Here is a 16,926-nt window from a genome sequence, read left to right on the forward strand (position 1 = left end):
CTAAGTTATTAAAAAAAAAAAAAAAAAAAGACCTTTTTTTTTGTGTGCTGGAAAAAGAAAACTTTATACACAAACCAACTAAAACAGTACAAAAGTCTTCCCCCCCTACAAACCACTATACACACAGCCCAGTTACTAAAATTATGAGCTACCTGGCTTGCATTCCTTTTAGTCCCAACAAAGAACAACAAACTCCTTTGCCAATACCAATCTATTTACCTGTTCTTATAGCATCAATACGTACCTTAAGGGTTGGCCACAATGATAACTTTGTGCAATTTCATCTCTTTAGAAATCTAAATGCTCCAAAAAAAAAAAAAAAAAACCTGAGCTACTACTGCTATTGGTGAAACCCACAGATATTTCTTGCCTTCCCAATCACAGAACTGCTATACAATCTCTTTCATCATTCGGTTGCATCACAATTAAGCTTTAGGAGGCCTTACAGAGGCTTCTTTCACAGCACAGCATGGCTTTCATCATTAGAAAGATTTCTCTTCAATGATGTAGAAGCATGCTCTTCAAAACGCTCATGAAGCTTTGAATTCCGCAAACTTCCCAGAAGCTCTTCATCCGCTTGTGTGAACCTGTGTGATTGAGAAATTTATAGGTAGATCTCATAGAAAAATCTCCTTTAGATGCATATCGGTTTATCAGTCTTACCTCTGATCAGTGGCAATAGGATATTTTTAATTACATTAAATGGCTCTTCATCAAATAAGCCTAGTAACTTGTTTGAATTCCATTAATGGCCATTTGTTTGAAAATCAAGTTATCTCTGCTTATTCTCATTCCTAACACATCTGAATATGCAATAATGTGAATCTATTTGCATGGATAAATTACATACTAGTCCAAATTTGAAATTTCCATGGCTATTCAAGCTATTTGCAAAAGCTGGTTGAACTCATTATGAATATTATACAACCATATGATTCTTTGCATGGGCAAATTTGAAACTCTGTTTTTATATCATAATTAAAACTAATTCATTATATCATTCTTCACCCCCAGCCTTTGACATTAATTAATTTAAGCTAATAACTACATTATACATGGAAAAACAGATGATTGGATCAACCCAAGTAAGAAAATAATTAGTTATGTAACGAACCTCTAATCTACCTGATGAGTTCTTTGCTGACATCTCTATATTAAAGTCATTGGCAAAAGCCAGTTGAACTCATGAAGAATATTACATAACCACATGATTCTTTGCATTGGAAAATTACTTAAAATTCATTTTACATATCATAATTAAATTGAGTTCATTCAATCATCCTGGCATAGTATATAGCTAAGAGATGATTGGATGAACCCAAGTAAATAATTAGTCATGGAACAAACCTCTCAATCCGCCTGAGTTCTTTGGTGACATCTACCATATTTGGCCTTCTCTGTGGATCATTCTCTGTACATGTTATGGCAAGGTCCAGCACAGCTTGTAACTGCCGTGGTAAACTAGCACCTCCTTCCCCAATTGCCATGATTGCAGGATCCACAATCTCGTTTATGCAACTACCTTGAGCACGGTCATGCATGTGTGCTATTAAGTTAGATGTTCTATCAATTGTCAATCGGGTTATATTATAAGAATCCTCTCCAGTTAAAAGTTCTAGAAGAAGCCTACCAAAGTTATATACATCAGTTTTCTCCGTTACCTTACCTGATGCTTTAGACTCGGGAGGACAGAACCTTACATTCTGAATGCCCCAAAAACCTTTCACGTCAGTTTCACCCTCAGGGATTGATATGGAATAAATAAAGTTGGACAATTTGGGAACATCATGTTCATCTAATAAGATATCACGCATATGCATAAACATGTGGATGACAGGTCTTGGGAAGGCAGTATGGAGATAGGAAATTGCATGAGAAATCTGCCTTGCAATCTTTAACCTTTTCTCCCACACCATCGGCTGATATTGTAGTTCAGTAACACGTTTGACATAAATTTGATCTGCAAGAAAACCATTGGCAGCAAATTCATACACTAAAATGAGAGGCGTAGTCTCGAGACAACACCCGATGGGCTTTAATACATTACTGTGAGCACTCATTTGTGCAGAAATCACTATATCATTGATGGTAAGATGGGCCCCCGAACCAGAAAATCGGTTAACGAGAACAATTTTCCCTTCAAGAGAACCCTTGTACCAATACTTTCCCAGATGTTCACAATAGTTGTTGGTTGCTTGGCGGAGCTGTTGAGCGGAGAAGGTACGGATGGGAATAGGCTTGCCATTGCAAGAGGCAATCAGCTTCTCCAGTAACTTACCTCCATTTTCAAGAAACGCTTTCTCTCTTTCCTTTCTTGTTTTGTTAAAGAAATGATCTGTCAACCAACTCCTCCGCATAGCTTGAATGTGGAACCTTGCACTCTCCCTGGCCTACCCTTTTGTGCCTACTTTGCTCACTGGGAATTGTAAGAATAGTGATGCAGAGGAGGGAGGGAGATTCACTGGGCTTATAATTGATGAAGAAAGTTCAGGGAGGTTTCGTGGAAAGTAAGTGGGGCTTTCCCCAATAGCCGATAAACACAACTTAGTCAGACTTAGCTCACAATTTGGATCCGTGTGGAAAATTCAATTTATTACACACCACGTGTTCCCGTAGCAGCGCTGTTACACGTTTGACTCGTTTATTCATGCAACGTACCAGTCTATGACACATTCGGAGGGTTCACATAAAAGGAAGTTAAAGTTTGTATCTTTTAGTTACAGAAGAAAACATACCATAGATTTCAACCACTCAAAGCTTCTGTCTCATATTATTATCCAGCAAAGGTTTTGTGATATATCAGCGGGGCTGAGCACAGCCACTGCCATTGGATTATTTGTCACCTTGTATAGAATTTTCCAACTAGTGCATAACCAGCAATCAGTAACTGTTGGGCTTTTGTGGAGCCTAGTTGTGTTTACTCCGGTTGATGACCTACCTAACCCGAATAATGTTGCGTGGTTTTTAATGGAAGATTTTTTGAGGCTTAGTTCATATAGCGGAGGCTTCGCACTTTGTATTTTTCTCTGATAATAGTGAAATCTTTGCAAACTTCGTGGATGTAAACAAATTATCGAACCATATAAATATTGTCATGTGCGTGTGATTATTTTTCTTTGACGTGCGTTTTCTCTATTTTGTTTTTCACATGTTTGGGAATTTCGTGCTAATTCCCTACAGTACCCTCCTCCTCTGACAATGTGAGATGTTGCCATTGATTTGCCAACTCCTCCATTGTCACAGCCAGGACGATGAAAGAAACAGCCCAATCTGCATGTGGTTAAAGCAAGAAGGGAGTGAGGTGGATTGTTACTTGGAGTGTGCATTGGGTGTATTACCAGAATATTAGTCATGCCGGGAACATTAACATTTTCTAAAAGAAAATGAAATAGAAAAAGGTAAAAAAAGAAGAAAAAGAAAACGAATGAAAGAGAAGTTAGAGATTGTTTAGATTTATTGTACAGTGTCATTGAATCTGGAGAACCATGTTAAATCTTTCGTACACTAGGACCAAATTTTATTTCTCAAACAAGAAGAGATAACAAAGAATTTGAAGCGTAATTAGTAGTTTTTTTTCTTTGATTAGTAGCATAACAAAAGACCAAAAGAAGCAGAGCATGACAAGTAAAAAACAAGAGAGAAGGAGGCCTTAGAACAAGACAGAAAACTCCAATCATGAGAGTTAATTACAGAAGTTTGGATGGACCTAAAAATGGTGCATAGGCTACTTCCCCCCGCACCCGTTTATATTTGTACAATTAAAAAAAATTATAAGTTTTTTTTAATAAGGCATAGCCTTCAGGATTTAAATTTTTGATAACTTTCAATTTAATATTTATATTTTAAAAGATTTAAATTGTTGAACTGTTATGTTTGATTTTTTTTTTTTTTTTGTTTCTCAATACTTGAATTATTTTGTTTATTTATAGTAAATTATTGTATTGTTATGAATTAAGAAGGTTTTGCAATGTTAAAACTTGTTCTTTAATATCTTATGAGTTTTAATTAAATGTACGATGTATTTTAAATAAAATTGAATGTGGTGGGGCGGGTTCGGGTGGGTACTGGCAAGGACTAGGTGGGGGAAGAAGCTTGAGCGTGAGTAAGGTAAGGAATAGAAAACTCACCCCATTGTTATTCTTATTTATAAACCATCTATTTATTATTTAATACTCATGTTTGTAATTTTGTATAAATGTTTAGACTGTGAATAATAATTAGAGAGAGGGGGGTTGAAAAAGAAATTCTATGGAATAGAGGGGAAACTCTATGGAATAGAGACACAATGTGATTAATTTTTTTAAAAGCTTGATTAGTTTATTTAACTAAGGATATACTTGGTATTTTACATACTATATTATTGATAGGACAATATTAAATTCCGTTAAATTTTGTAAATTTAACGAAAATTGATAAGAGTAGGAAGGTTATTTACTTATTTCAAATAGTTCAAGAAAAAAATTCAGCTAAAAAAAGAATATATATATATATATATTTTTTTTTAGTTTAAAATTAGGTTTGAAAATAGTTGAAGGAATTGCAAGTAACCCCTTTTACTTTTATTGAGGACACTTGAGTAAGGGTTTTGGTACGAGGCCGTGGGTTCGAACTTCGAAGCGCAACAATGGCGTCTTGAGAACCATAGGCGCTATTTCACTGCTGCTTATGGCGGTGCTTTCCTACTTGTTCAGAGCCAAAAAAACCAACTTGGCCCTCTGAAAGAAGAAGAAGAAGCTCAGAAATGTGCTTATTGAAGCAATTGGAAATACTCCGTTGATTCCTATCAACAGCCTCTCCGAAGCCACTGATTGCGAGGTAAACAAAAAGCATTTGACTTTTGCAATTTTCCTTTGATTTTATCATCTGGGTTTTCTTTTGTTTTCGTTTTTACCAATTATTTTGATTTGGTTCAGTTCATTATCTGGGTGTCATCTAAATTTTCAGTTTGAGAGAAGTTTCAACTTTCATGCCAAAGATTTTTCTTTTTTCTTTTTACTTGGATGATGTTTCTGTTTTGGTCTGTTTGTGGGGTTGTTCAGATTCTTGAGAAGTGGGAGTTTTTGAATCCTGGAGGGAGTGTCAAAGACGGAGTTGCGGTAAAAATAATTGAAAAGGACCAAGAGGTAAATATCTGTTACCTATACTTCTTTGATTGGTGTTGTTGTATTGATTTAAGGGTAAAAGAAAGAAATTTTAATGTTGGGGTTTTATTTATCTTTGTTTGGATATTCAACAAACTAGAAGTTTTAGTAAACCGAGATTAATTTAAGTATCTGGCTTAGTTGAGAATTTTCTGGAAACTGTATTTTATCAATCCATCAAGCACAAATCATAATACTCGACAGCTATTTTGAAGAATTGGTAATGGTAAGAATTGGAAATCATAGGAATCTATATTGTTATTTGTATGCTTTTTTTTTTTTTTTTTTTTTGGGGTATCAAGCCATGCTACAGTTGCTCCTGCCTATGGATGCAAATGCCATGTGGTTATCCCTGATGATGCTGTTATTAAGAAGGTATGTATGAACATATTCTCAATGAGCAAAGTTTCTCTTTTCTGCTATGATCTCCAAGGTTTACATTATTGACCTGTGAAGGAATGTATCCATCATGGACCATTTGATAGCAGCAGGACATATTTGGGTATACTCAATTCTTGAAATAAATAAAGTTCCTTACACAATGATGATTATGTCTTGCTTCCACTTCAACATGCTTAAACCATTTCTTTCCCTTAGTCTCATGCACAAGAATATCCACACTGACCTCACTATATGCAATTTAGTGGTTGGGTAAGACTTGAAGCAACATGAAGAAAGAATTATCTTCTTATCTCTAGGCAGATTATTGTAGCCATTTTTTCACATAACTTTTTTCAGAGGTAGCAATCCAGTGGTTGTAGGTGTCTGAACTGTAAATAATATTTGGATTTCATGAAAAAATGTTAGCATGGTGAGAAAAGTTGTAGGATATTAATGACATCCTGGCTAACAACTCTAGTATGATACAGTGCTTTACTAGGCTATATGAACATACCAGTCCAGATTTCCGTTGTTAATAATCAATTAGTGAAAGCTAGTTGAATTCTTCAACATTGAGAGAATATTATTATAACTTTTAACCACACACATTATATTTCATTAATAAATAATAAATATAAGTTCAGAACTGCTATACAAGTTCTGTTATCAATCAACTGCCCCACAATTAAGCATTAGGAGGCCTTCTGGAGGTTTTGTTCACTGCTTGAGTTTCAGCGATAGAAACATTCCTCTTAAATGATACAGAAGCATGCTCTTCAAGCTGCTGTGAAATTTCAAAAGGAATTGCTTGGAAATTTATTTTTTTATTCTCCAACATTACTTCATTTCGCAGCCTCCAAATGTAATCTATAATTATTGCTGCCATAAGAATAAACTGCTCCTTGGTGATCTGCTCATTTAAAACATGAACTGGAGGAATGACTATACTCTTCCACAATGATATTTGAAAACTCTCAGGAAGCTTTATATCCTCAAACTTCCCAAAAGCTCTTCACCCGCCTGTGCGAACCTGTGTGATTGAGAAATACCATAAGCTGATATGATAGAAAGTTCGCCTTTATTATTTAAGATGCATACTGGTTTATCAGGCCTGTTTCTAAATAGCAATGGGGATTTGATAATGGAATTAATTGGCTCTTCATCAAATAAGCCTTTTAAGTTAACTAGTCTAAATTCCATCCATGGCCGGTTGTTTAAAAATCAAGTAAATTCTTCTAATTCTCGTGACTAAAACATTTGTATATGCAATAATGTGAATCTATTTGCATGGGTAAGTCCAAACTTGAAATTTCCATGGTTATTCAAGCTATTTGCGAGAGCGGGACGAACTCATTAAGAATATTATATAACCACACGATTCTTTGCAAGGGTAAATCTGAAACTTTGTTGTATATCATAATTAAAAGGAATTCATTGTATCATTCTGTCATCCTAGCATTTGGCCAAGAGCCTAGTAGCTCTTATTGGCACCTCTTAATGTGTGCAAGTGTGCAAGACACTATTGTAACTATTGAATTATAAAGTTAAAAAAAATCATAGCATTTGACATTACTTAATTTAAGCTAATAATGACATAATAATACATAAATCCAAGTAAGTAAATAATTATAGTCTTGGAACAAACCTCTCAATCTGCCTGAGTTCTTTGGTGACATCTACCATACTTGGCGATCTTCCTCTGTACATATCAAAACAAGGTCCAACACAGCTTGTAACTGCCGCTGTAAACTAGCACTCTCTCTCCCATCTGCCATGATTGCAGGATCCACAATCTTGTTTATGCAACTACCTTGATCAGGGTATGCTACCAATCTTTTATAAATTGGCAATTGGGTTGTTACATCTGAGTCCTCTCCAGTGAAAAGTTCTAGAAGTAGCCCACCGAATTTATATACATCAGTTTTCTCTGTTACCTTGCCTGATGCTCTAAACTCGGGGTGCAGTACCTTGTATTCTGAATGCTCTCATAAGCTTCCACGTCAGTTTCGCCCTTAGGTATTGATACAGAAACTAAAAAGTTGGACAATTTGGGAACATCGTGTTCATCTAATAAGATACTATACATATCTATAGTCATATGGATGACAGGTCTATGGAATGCAGGATGGAGATAGGAAATAGCATGAGCAATCTGCCTCGCAATCTCTAACCTTTTCTCCCACGCCATGGGCTGATATTGTAGTTTAGTAACACGTGAGACATAAATTCGATCAGAAAGGATACCATTTGCAGCAAATTCAAACACTAAAATGGGATGATGAGTCTCGAGACAACACCCAATAGGCCTTAATACATTACCGTGACCACACATCTGTGTATTGAAAAAAAAATCGGCCCATTCTATAGAGTCAAGAGATCTCTTAACGAGAACAATTCGTTCTTCAAGAGAACCCTTGTACCAATTCCATACCATATTTTCACAATAATTGTTAGTTTCTTGAGCAGAGAAGGTACGAAGGGGAACAGGCTTACCATTGCAAGAGGCAACCAGCTTCTCTAGGACCTTGCTTCCATTCTCAAGAAACACTCTCTCTCTTTCCTTTCTTTCCATAATCCCTTTAAGGAAATGGTCTATCAACCAACTCTGCATGGCTTGAATGTGGAACCCTGCTCTGCTCTGCTCACTTGGGAATTTTTAGAATACTGCTGTAGAGTTGAGAGAGGCTTAATGGTCTTTTAGGCATAGAAGTTGAAACTGGAATGACACATTCCCAGTCTAGCGCGATTTAAGCAAGAAAGTCATGCTTTTATCAAAGGATGAGAGTCTTTCAAGTCTCGGTAGCATTCCCTTTTTGAAAGTCTAGTATGCTAGAGACTCTCTTCAAGTGCAGTAATCAAAATGGGAGGCACAAACAGTTGAGTCTAGCATTCATTGTAACAGCGGTCATAAAAAGTTAAAGTGGACTTGTACCATGTAAAATTTGTTGCTCACAGCATCTGTTAGTAGCCAGCGGTCGTTCAGGTATTCATTTTTGTTCATATCTGTTAAGGTATTCATTTTTGTTCATTTCTGTTAATAGTGTAAATCTGTAATAGTCTACTTTATTTGGCTTCTTTACTATTTAATGTGTTGTAGTATGGTAATTTAAGAATAAGAAAACTTATAAAAAAAAATAAAAAGCACTTCCTTGTTTGTTTGAGACTTTCATCCTATTAAAAGACTACTTTATTATTGTGAAATATTAATTTTCAATTATTATGGTTAGTTTAATTTAGGCATATGCCATTTAAAAAAAAAAAAAAAAATTTACATATTAATGTTATGATTTCTCCTAGTTATTTTTATATATATTTATTTTTAAAATTTTTTTATTTGATCCTGCGATTCGACCAGTAACCTCTTGGTTGAATTTTTTACCAGTAACTCAGCTCATAGACGAGATTAATGTCCGAAATGGGTTTAATAACTATGATTAAAAGCATAGCTGGCTTTGGCTTGGTGCTAAGTGCTAACCGATTAGATTGGGAATATATAATCCCACGTGGACCAATACCACCCAAATTTTTATTTTTTTTTAATGAACCACCTAATGTTGTGCAACTTATTCAAGCCATATCACTGAGATTTTAATGTACAAGCGAAATTCCACTAATAATAATAATAATAATAATAATAATAATAATAATATTATTATTATTATTATTAGAATAAAAATTTCAATTTAAATGCTACAATTTAGAAGTAATCCAAATTAAACTTTGAATTTTTGAAAGCTAACAAATTAATCCTTGACATCAAAATTGGTCTAACACTGTTAACTATCAAAAGAACTACCTTTAAACTCAACCCAAAAAAAAAAAAAAAAAAAAAAAACAACAACAACAACAACAACAACAAAAAGAGAATGACAAAGTTTAGCTACAAAATTGATTGTAACTTTAGATTACAACTTTACTCAATATTTTTTCATAGAGTTGAATTTTGACAAATCTACAATGGGATTACATTTTTTTTTTTTATATCCTTTTTACTTGAAAAATTTCTAGAAAATTAAAGGCCAATAGCTATATCATTAATAAATTGTTTAAATTGCAAGTTTTTTAAGTTTAAAACTATGCATGAAATATGAGCTTATATATCATATGGTAAATAAAATCGGATTAACACAAAATTTGACATGTGTATTAAGAGCATAAAGAACATGTAATTTAACGGTTAGATTTTCAAAATATGTAGTAATATTTATTTTATTAAGTAAGGTTGTAGTTTTAGGTTATAACCAAATTTGTAGCTAAACTTTGTCCAAAAGAGAAAGTGTAGGAAATCTGGAGAGAGAGAGGGAGAGGGGAGTAATGTTATGGACACAACAACATTCCCAAATTAGCTTGAGCTGCTGCTGCTATTGTTGAAACCCACAGAAATTTCATGACCCAACTAGCTTATATATTGCCTTTCAAATCACAGATTGCAATTGCTATAAAAGCTCTATCATCACTTAGTTGCATGGAACGAACCTCTCAATCCGCCTGAGTTGTTTGGTGACATGTACCATAGTTGGCCTTTTTTTGTGGATCTTCCTCTGTACAAGTCAAGGCAAGGTACTGCAGAGCTTGTAATTGGTGCTTTAAACTAGCATCTCGATTCCCAACCAAAATTGCTGGATCCACAATCTCATTTACACAAAGTGCTTGAATATGACTATGCATATATGCTATTAATTAGAATCTTTATCAATTGTCAAACGAGTTATATTTCCAGAATCCTCTCCTGTTAAAAGTTCTAGAAGGAGCTGAACAAATTTATATACATCACTTTTATCCGTTACCTTGCTTGATGCTTTAAACTCGGCGTGCTGTAGAACCTTGAATTCCAAAAGCCCTCATGAACTTTCACATCAGTTTCACCCTCATGGATTGATAGAGAAATAAAAAAGTTGGACAATTTGGGAAAATCATCATCATCTAATAAGATATTTTCCATACTTATATCAACTAGTTGCAGACCCACACGATGTGTAGGAATAGATATTCATTTTGTAATTGTAATATAATGTATAATTTGTACTCTAAAATTTGTTGAAGATAATTTTGTTCTCCATAAAAATTAAGAAATTTCTAAAATTATTTTTCATCTTTTTATTTCTACCAATATATCATTTTATTATTTTAGATGTGTTTGATTGGTATTATTCCAGTATAAGGTGGTCCATATTCTTCCAAATTATGTTATAATATGCTATGTTTTTTTTTTTTTTTTTTTTTTTTTGTACAACTAAACTTCTTAAGTTTCAAATAAATTATTCAAAATTTTCATTTTCTTAAAGGAGATTATTATGATAATCAAAACTCATAGCAAACTTATACTGAATATGTATAATTTATTATCTAAATTTTATTGTAGATAGTTTATTTTTCCTAAAAATTAAACAATTTCAAAGAGTAATTTCCATCTCTCTATTTTTACAAATATATAATTTTATAATTTTGTTTTTTATTTTTTTATTGATATAGTTTTTCATTTTTGAAATGGTCCATATTCATTTAACTATTGTTATTCTATATTATATTTACCTAATTTCTTTTAGTACAACTAAAATTCTTAAGTTTTAAAGTTACTGGTCGCTAACCTGTGAGCACAAAGAATATCTACAAAATTTATATAACATTATAGCTATATTGGTTAGGTTCAAACACCCTCTTCTTGAATTATCAATTTATTAAAAAAAAATTAACCATCTTCTTCACTTTTTACTCAAACTTGTTTTCATAGCTCATATTTAAACAATCGCAACAGAGAATTTTTTATTAATAGTAAAATTTGTGTATCCATAAATTACAATTTCATGTAAAGTGTACATACCCATATTCTATACCTCTAAGGAAGGAAACATCATAGAGCCTTTACATATGTGGGTTAGATTTAAAACAAACTGCATATATTCCAAGTCTGATAAGCCAACTCAATGGTAGAAAAATGTTCTTTAAAAAATTAGATAGTAACATATTTTACAAAAGGGGGCAATTTTTTGTAACTCTATCTTGCTGCTCATATTCTACTGTATGCAACAAAAGTCATTTATCTATTTAGGTACAATGCGCAAGAACATTGGTTGTTCTTAAGCACAATTCAATACAGACAAATGAGATAGAAAAGAAAAAAAGTAACATAAAAAATACAAAAGGTACCACTATTCTAGCCGTCCAAAACTCCATAAACAAGACCCTTTCCTAGCCCAAAAATACAAAAAAAAAAAAAAAAATCCAATCCCTCGTTCTTACTTTCTTTTGTTTCTTCTCTATATTTAGCTATTGATGCTTAAAATATTAAGTTCTAGCAAATAATTCTTATTAAAACTCATAAAATTCAGAGTTCTAGATTAAAAACAACCAAATTTTGTGTTTATAAGCAACTAATGTAATATTGAGTAAATGGAAAACATTACAGAATTATTTAGATTACAGTTTTTTCTTCTTCCTCTTCCAATAACAAACTACAAAATTTGTACTAAAATGATAAACTTTGACACTTTCAATGATACTTTCAATGACGAAATTATAAAATTTGTACTAAGATTCATAGTTACCAGCCTACTACTGAATTTTATTTTCTACTTTCTACCATGCGCATCGAAGGACCAAGTCTATAGAGTTTAGAAGCTGTCTACAAATTAATGCAATAGCAAAGTGCATAGCAACAACTCTCCACAGCAGTTAGACCAACCTCTCAAAGAAACCCAAAGAAAGCATGACCAAAAACATATAAAGCGTCCTCCTTTTTCTTATTGAACCAAGAAACCTAGCAAAGGTAGCTCCTTTTCCCATTCACCCAGCACAACCAACAGCGAAAACATATACAACAAAGCAAGCAGCAAGGCATGGGAGCAAAAAAAAGAAAATAACTCTATCTCTACCTTTCAACAGCAACCATCATATAAGGATTGAAGAAAAAAGAAAAATGCAATCAAATTCACAGAATGATTTATTTATTTATTTATTTTTTGCGTTCTTTTTTAGAAAACGTGGCAAATTTTTAAGTGGGGTTTTGTCCTTCATGTCCCAACATCCTTAATTGTAGGGCCTTACTTTCTCTTAGCTTTTGCTTTCACATATATAGTATTAGATTAGATATTGATTTGAAATCACATGAATAAACTACTGGTTTTCCGTCATTCTTTGGACAAAATTTCCCCCTCCTTGCAATAAGATTTCAGAAAGAGCAATTAAAAATTGTGATTGAATGATTAAATTTATTAATTTCTAACAATTTACAATTTTTAGATAAGTGGTAATTTATTTATAGTATCAAGGCAAATGGAATTAAGTATGAAATATCTTAAAATTTAAAGTCACACCATTGCTTGAAGGAAAAATGTTATACAGGTCTTGCGTAGTGAACTTATTTACTTCTTTGGATAACCAAAGCATGGTTGAAAAGAAATAATATTCATGATGGATTATACGGTCTCAAAAGATAAATAAATTCATGATGGCTTATAATTGCCTAAAAAGTATATCTTGGTACATAGTCTCAAGAGATGAGATTAAAAAGCTTAATTATATTATAAATTTCAATACCATAAGACTTTAGAAAATAACCTGAAAAAATTAGCAAGGGGGAGAATCTTTCCAAACTTAGAATTTAAAATTTTAGGGAACTGGAGATAGAAAGCTCTAGCATGGATTTAGGAACTAATTTATGTGGGAAAACAAATCATGCCATATGAACACTTTTTAGGAATTCTATCAAACTCTTGTGAGAAGCCAATAACAGATCCAGAAAAGACTTCCAGATTGAATTCTTTCAAACTCAGGTTTATTTGCCTCCATCTAAAACAACCTTCCTAACAAAGAATGCTTAAAATCACTAAAATGACACAACATATGCTATATATTGATTACTATCTTAGGCATTAAGCTATTCAGTGCTTTCAATATCAAAAACTTAGCAGTCTCAATTTTTGAAAGAGAACCAAATACTTATCCCACTGAAGACAAACAAATACTAATCAACCTAATGTCAATTAATTATTGTTGGGTTCTATTTGTTGTTATATTTCAAACTTAATCCCATACCCTCAGCACAACCAAACCCATGAAATTTATTCTACAATTTGACATCCAATTCTCTTTTGATAGAATCCAATAATTGTTGAAAATTTTTAAGTAATAATAATTTATATCAATAGAGCCTACAAAGTAGTATAGAAACACATAAAAGAACTGAATAGAATTTATAAGCCAACAAATAACCAAAAAAAAAACAAAAAAAACAAAATAACTCTATCTCTACCTTTCAACAACAACCATCATAGAAGGATTGAAAAAAAAAAGAAAAAAGAATTAGAAGTAAACTACAATAGTAGGTAGTCAGTTGAATGAATTAAACCCTAAAAAAAGGTGTGTACGCAACATGTATTCCTCCTCCACCTCATTCATAAATGGATTTCTTTTTTGTCCACGTCCAATTAATTACATGACCCAGCCAGCAGCAAGAATTATTTCTAATAGTACTGAATAGACAATCACTTTTAAGTGAATGCATTAACACCACTCACAATTTTACATGAAATTTATATCAACACCTATAAGCTCCTTCAGCAAAATCACCGAGCAAGTCCAATTGCTTCTACTAACAGTACTGAATAGAGCCTACAAAACTATATTGAAACACATAAAAGAACTGAATACAATTATAAGCCAACAAATAATCGAAAAAGAAAAAAAAAGGGTTTCTAAACCTAAGTAAATTAGGATTTCTAAGTGTGATGTGCTGCACCCAAAAATACAAATTGAAATCGTATTCAATTTTAAATGAATTTGTCATAGTTGTATTTAAGCTATGACACAAGCAATAAGAGTTAATAGCTTTAAATGAATTTTTTATAGTTGTATTTAAGATATAGCTCAAGCAATAAGAGGCAGCAAATATTACTCCATAAAAAACTAATCTCTCCTTGTCTGATAATTTTAGGAGGGTTGTTGCCTTGAGTTCAACTAAATTCTCTCAATTCCATCGGTCACAGCACAGACCATGTTGGCATGAAAAGAAACAAAAAATAATCCAAATGACAATAGAGGACTTTCACAGAACATACATTAATTTTTTACCAGGCCTTTGATCTTCATTGATTCCAATTTCATTAATTTAAACTAAAGTTATACCAATAGCCACTGATAATCAATTTAAAAATAGCATCACCCTCTCTGCAAAATGTTATTATTCTCATTTGCTAAAGCCTAAAATGCAAATAACATTCATAAAACCCCAAAAATTGCTTAAGATTAAAGACATGGTTAGGCAGTTTCTTTGTTATGAAATAGGGGATGGCAGAAACATTTTCTTATGGCAGAATAGATGCATCCAGAATGGGTCTTGATCCAAGTTTATGGGAGTAGAGTGTCAATTTGATCTCTATTAAAAAAGAAAAAAAAAGTTGAAATGTAATTATGAACATTAAGATTGCTTAAATATCTCAAAAGTAATTGGGTGTAAGTTAAAATCTCCAAAGCATTAAGAAATTGAATTGGATAAAGTACCTCTTCATATAGACAATAAATTAAAGTGCATGATCATGTTTCTAAAAGTACTCCTTACACCTCAAAAAATAAAAGAATGAAAATTTATATCACATTCCATCTACTGGTTCCATTGAAGTCCAAAATATTAAGGCCTAAAATTAGTAGCAGAATCACTTACATGCATGCTATGGAAATCCACAATGGGATGTAGATGCCTAAGATTATTCATATTGAAATTTGACTGTAATTGGAAAAAAAATCTAACAGCCCAAGAGGATTTAAATATGTGCCAAAAGGGTAACTTCAGTTCCACCCACGGGCAACTTTACTTTCTTTATCCCAATTGTAGTGTTCTTTTTTAATATATCCTAGAACTTTTTAAGAACACCGGCTATTCAATAAGTTTTTCATATAACTTTAACCCAACATGAGATCAAAACTCCAACAATGCTTGCAAATCAAGAGGCACAAAACCAAAGTCTTCTAAGTTTGATTTATAGAACCAAAATCAACAAAATTAAATCTCAGTACAAACCATAACATAGCAAACAATAACAAAAGTAAATCCTGATACACAATCCATTACATAACCGTAAAACCAAAATTAAACACGCATAATGACCCCTTTCAAAGTGCAGTTTACATTTCACAATTACAATTTAAAATTTTAGCCATAAAACCAAAATTAAACATGCATAATGACCCCTTTCAAAGTGCAGTTTACATTTCACAATTACAATTTAAAAATTTTAAGAAATTTTCACCCTAAAGTTAGGTACTAAGTAATCAAAGATAATCATTTAAAAAAAAAAGATTCATATGTCACACAACTATAAGCTACTACAAACTTATGCCATTGCAACTAATGAATTTTGACAATCAACTCAAGTAGAAGTGAAATCATAGAAAAGTGCTAATACTAAATGCAAGAAGAGAGCAATTAACTAACAACACAAATATACATCAAAATTGAATCTCACATCAAATATTCAATTTTAAATTGCTACACTTGCCATTTACACAGTATTTATTAAAAACTACTTAAACCTTGAATTAATACCCAATCCGAACCAGATAGAAAATTCCATTTGAAATAACCTCTAATTGAATCCCTTCTTAATGCCTGCCCTTCATGAATTCCCTCCCAAAGATTGGAGTTGATCAACGGATGTTGCTCCACCCTTAGTCACTGGACCTATTTCTATCTATTTCAGCCATTCAAATATTTTAGTTTACTGAAAACAAAGAAATTGTATTTGTAAAGAACCTATGATTGGCTGCAAGTATCTTCAAAGGGAGATTTCTATAGAGTAGAAGATGAACAATTTGTTGCGAGGCAACACCATTTCAATCTCTTTTACCAAAAAACAATAATCCCAAAAAAAAAAAAAAATCAAATCTAACCCAAATACCCAAAGTAAAATCAATTCTAACCCAAAGACCTTAGTTAAAACAAAATCTAACCCATATAATCATGAACTGATATATAAAAATAAAAAAAATTAAAAAAAAAAGGTTAGAAAACAATAGTTTATATGTCTGCACATGAATCTATATATATTCATTTAATCTAAGGATATAAAAGCATACAAATGATGTCAAGCACATAATTCCATAGATATATCATAATCATAACAAAGATTCTAGTGCTTCAACTTAGGGGCGGTGTTAAGTGCTGGCTAGGGGGTTTAAATGAACCCCCTTTGAACCCCCTGGCCTGGCAATTTTTTTTTTAATATATATAAAATTTTTAAAAAATAAATAAAATTTGTTTTGACTCCCCTAAAATAAATATTTGAACTCACCCTCACCTTAAATTTTGATTCAATTCAGCGAAAATAAACTTAAATATAATCATTTTAATACAACTTTCACAATATTTTCACAATAATTAATTTCATAATTGAGGTTAAGTGACAAGTTG

At 32.4% G+C, this 16,926-nt stretch overlaps 1 protein-coding gene and 1 pseudogene across 2 annotated transcripts; one reads left to right on the forward strand and one right to left on the reverse strand.

The window, feature by feature from the left end:
• Nucleotides 1-55: 55 nt before the first annotated feature.
• On the reverse strand, nt 56-2,416 carry LOC115957923 (non-functional pseudokinase ZED1-like). 2 transcript variants are annotated; one of them, XM_031076264.1, is made up of 3 exons: nt 1,667-2,416; nt 1,348-1,522; nt 56-587 (listed from the first exon to the last, which is right to left on the reverse strand). In XM_031076264.1, the coding sequence occupies exons 1-3, from the start codon at nt 2,355-2,357 to the stop codon at nt 458-460; spliced, it is 996 nt and encodes a 331-aa protein (XP_030932124.1). In that variant the 5' UTR covers nt 2,358-2,416; the 3' UTR covers nt 56-457. The 2 variants fall into 2 exon arrangements, with proteins under 2 accessions (XP_030932124.1, XP_030932123.1); XM_031076263.1 differs by having other exon boundaries at nt 1,348-2,416.
• Nucleotides 2,417-4,577: 2,161 nt separating this feature from the next.
• Nucleotides 4,578-16,926, forward strand: part of LOC115957579 — a 54,054-nt pseudogene continuing 41,705 nt past the window's right edge.

This window comes from Quercus lobata, chromosome 8 (assembly GCF_001633185.2).
Source record: "Quercus lobata isolate SW786 chromosome 8, ValleyOak3.0 Primary Assembly, whole genome shotgun sequence".
NCBI lineage: Eukaryota > Viridiplantae > Streptophyta > Magnoliopsida > Fagales > Fagaceae > Quercus > Quercus lobata.

Excerpts from the sequence above, each read along its gene's own strand:
- LOC115957923 (XM_031076263.1), bottom strand. The coding sequence starts at position 2,357 with ATGCGGAGGAGTTGGTTGACAGATCATTTCTTTAACAAAACAAGAAAG. Across the intron at positions 588-1,347 it reads GAACTCAGGCGGATTGAGAG|GTTCACACAAGCGGATGAAG; the intron begins GTTTGTTCCATG and ends TCAATCACACAG.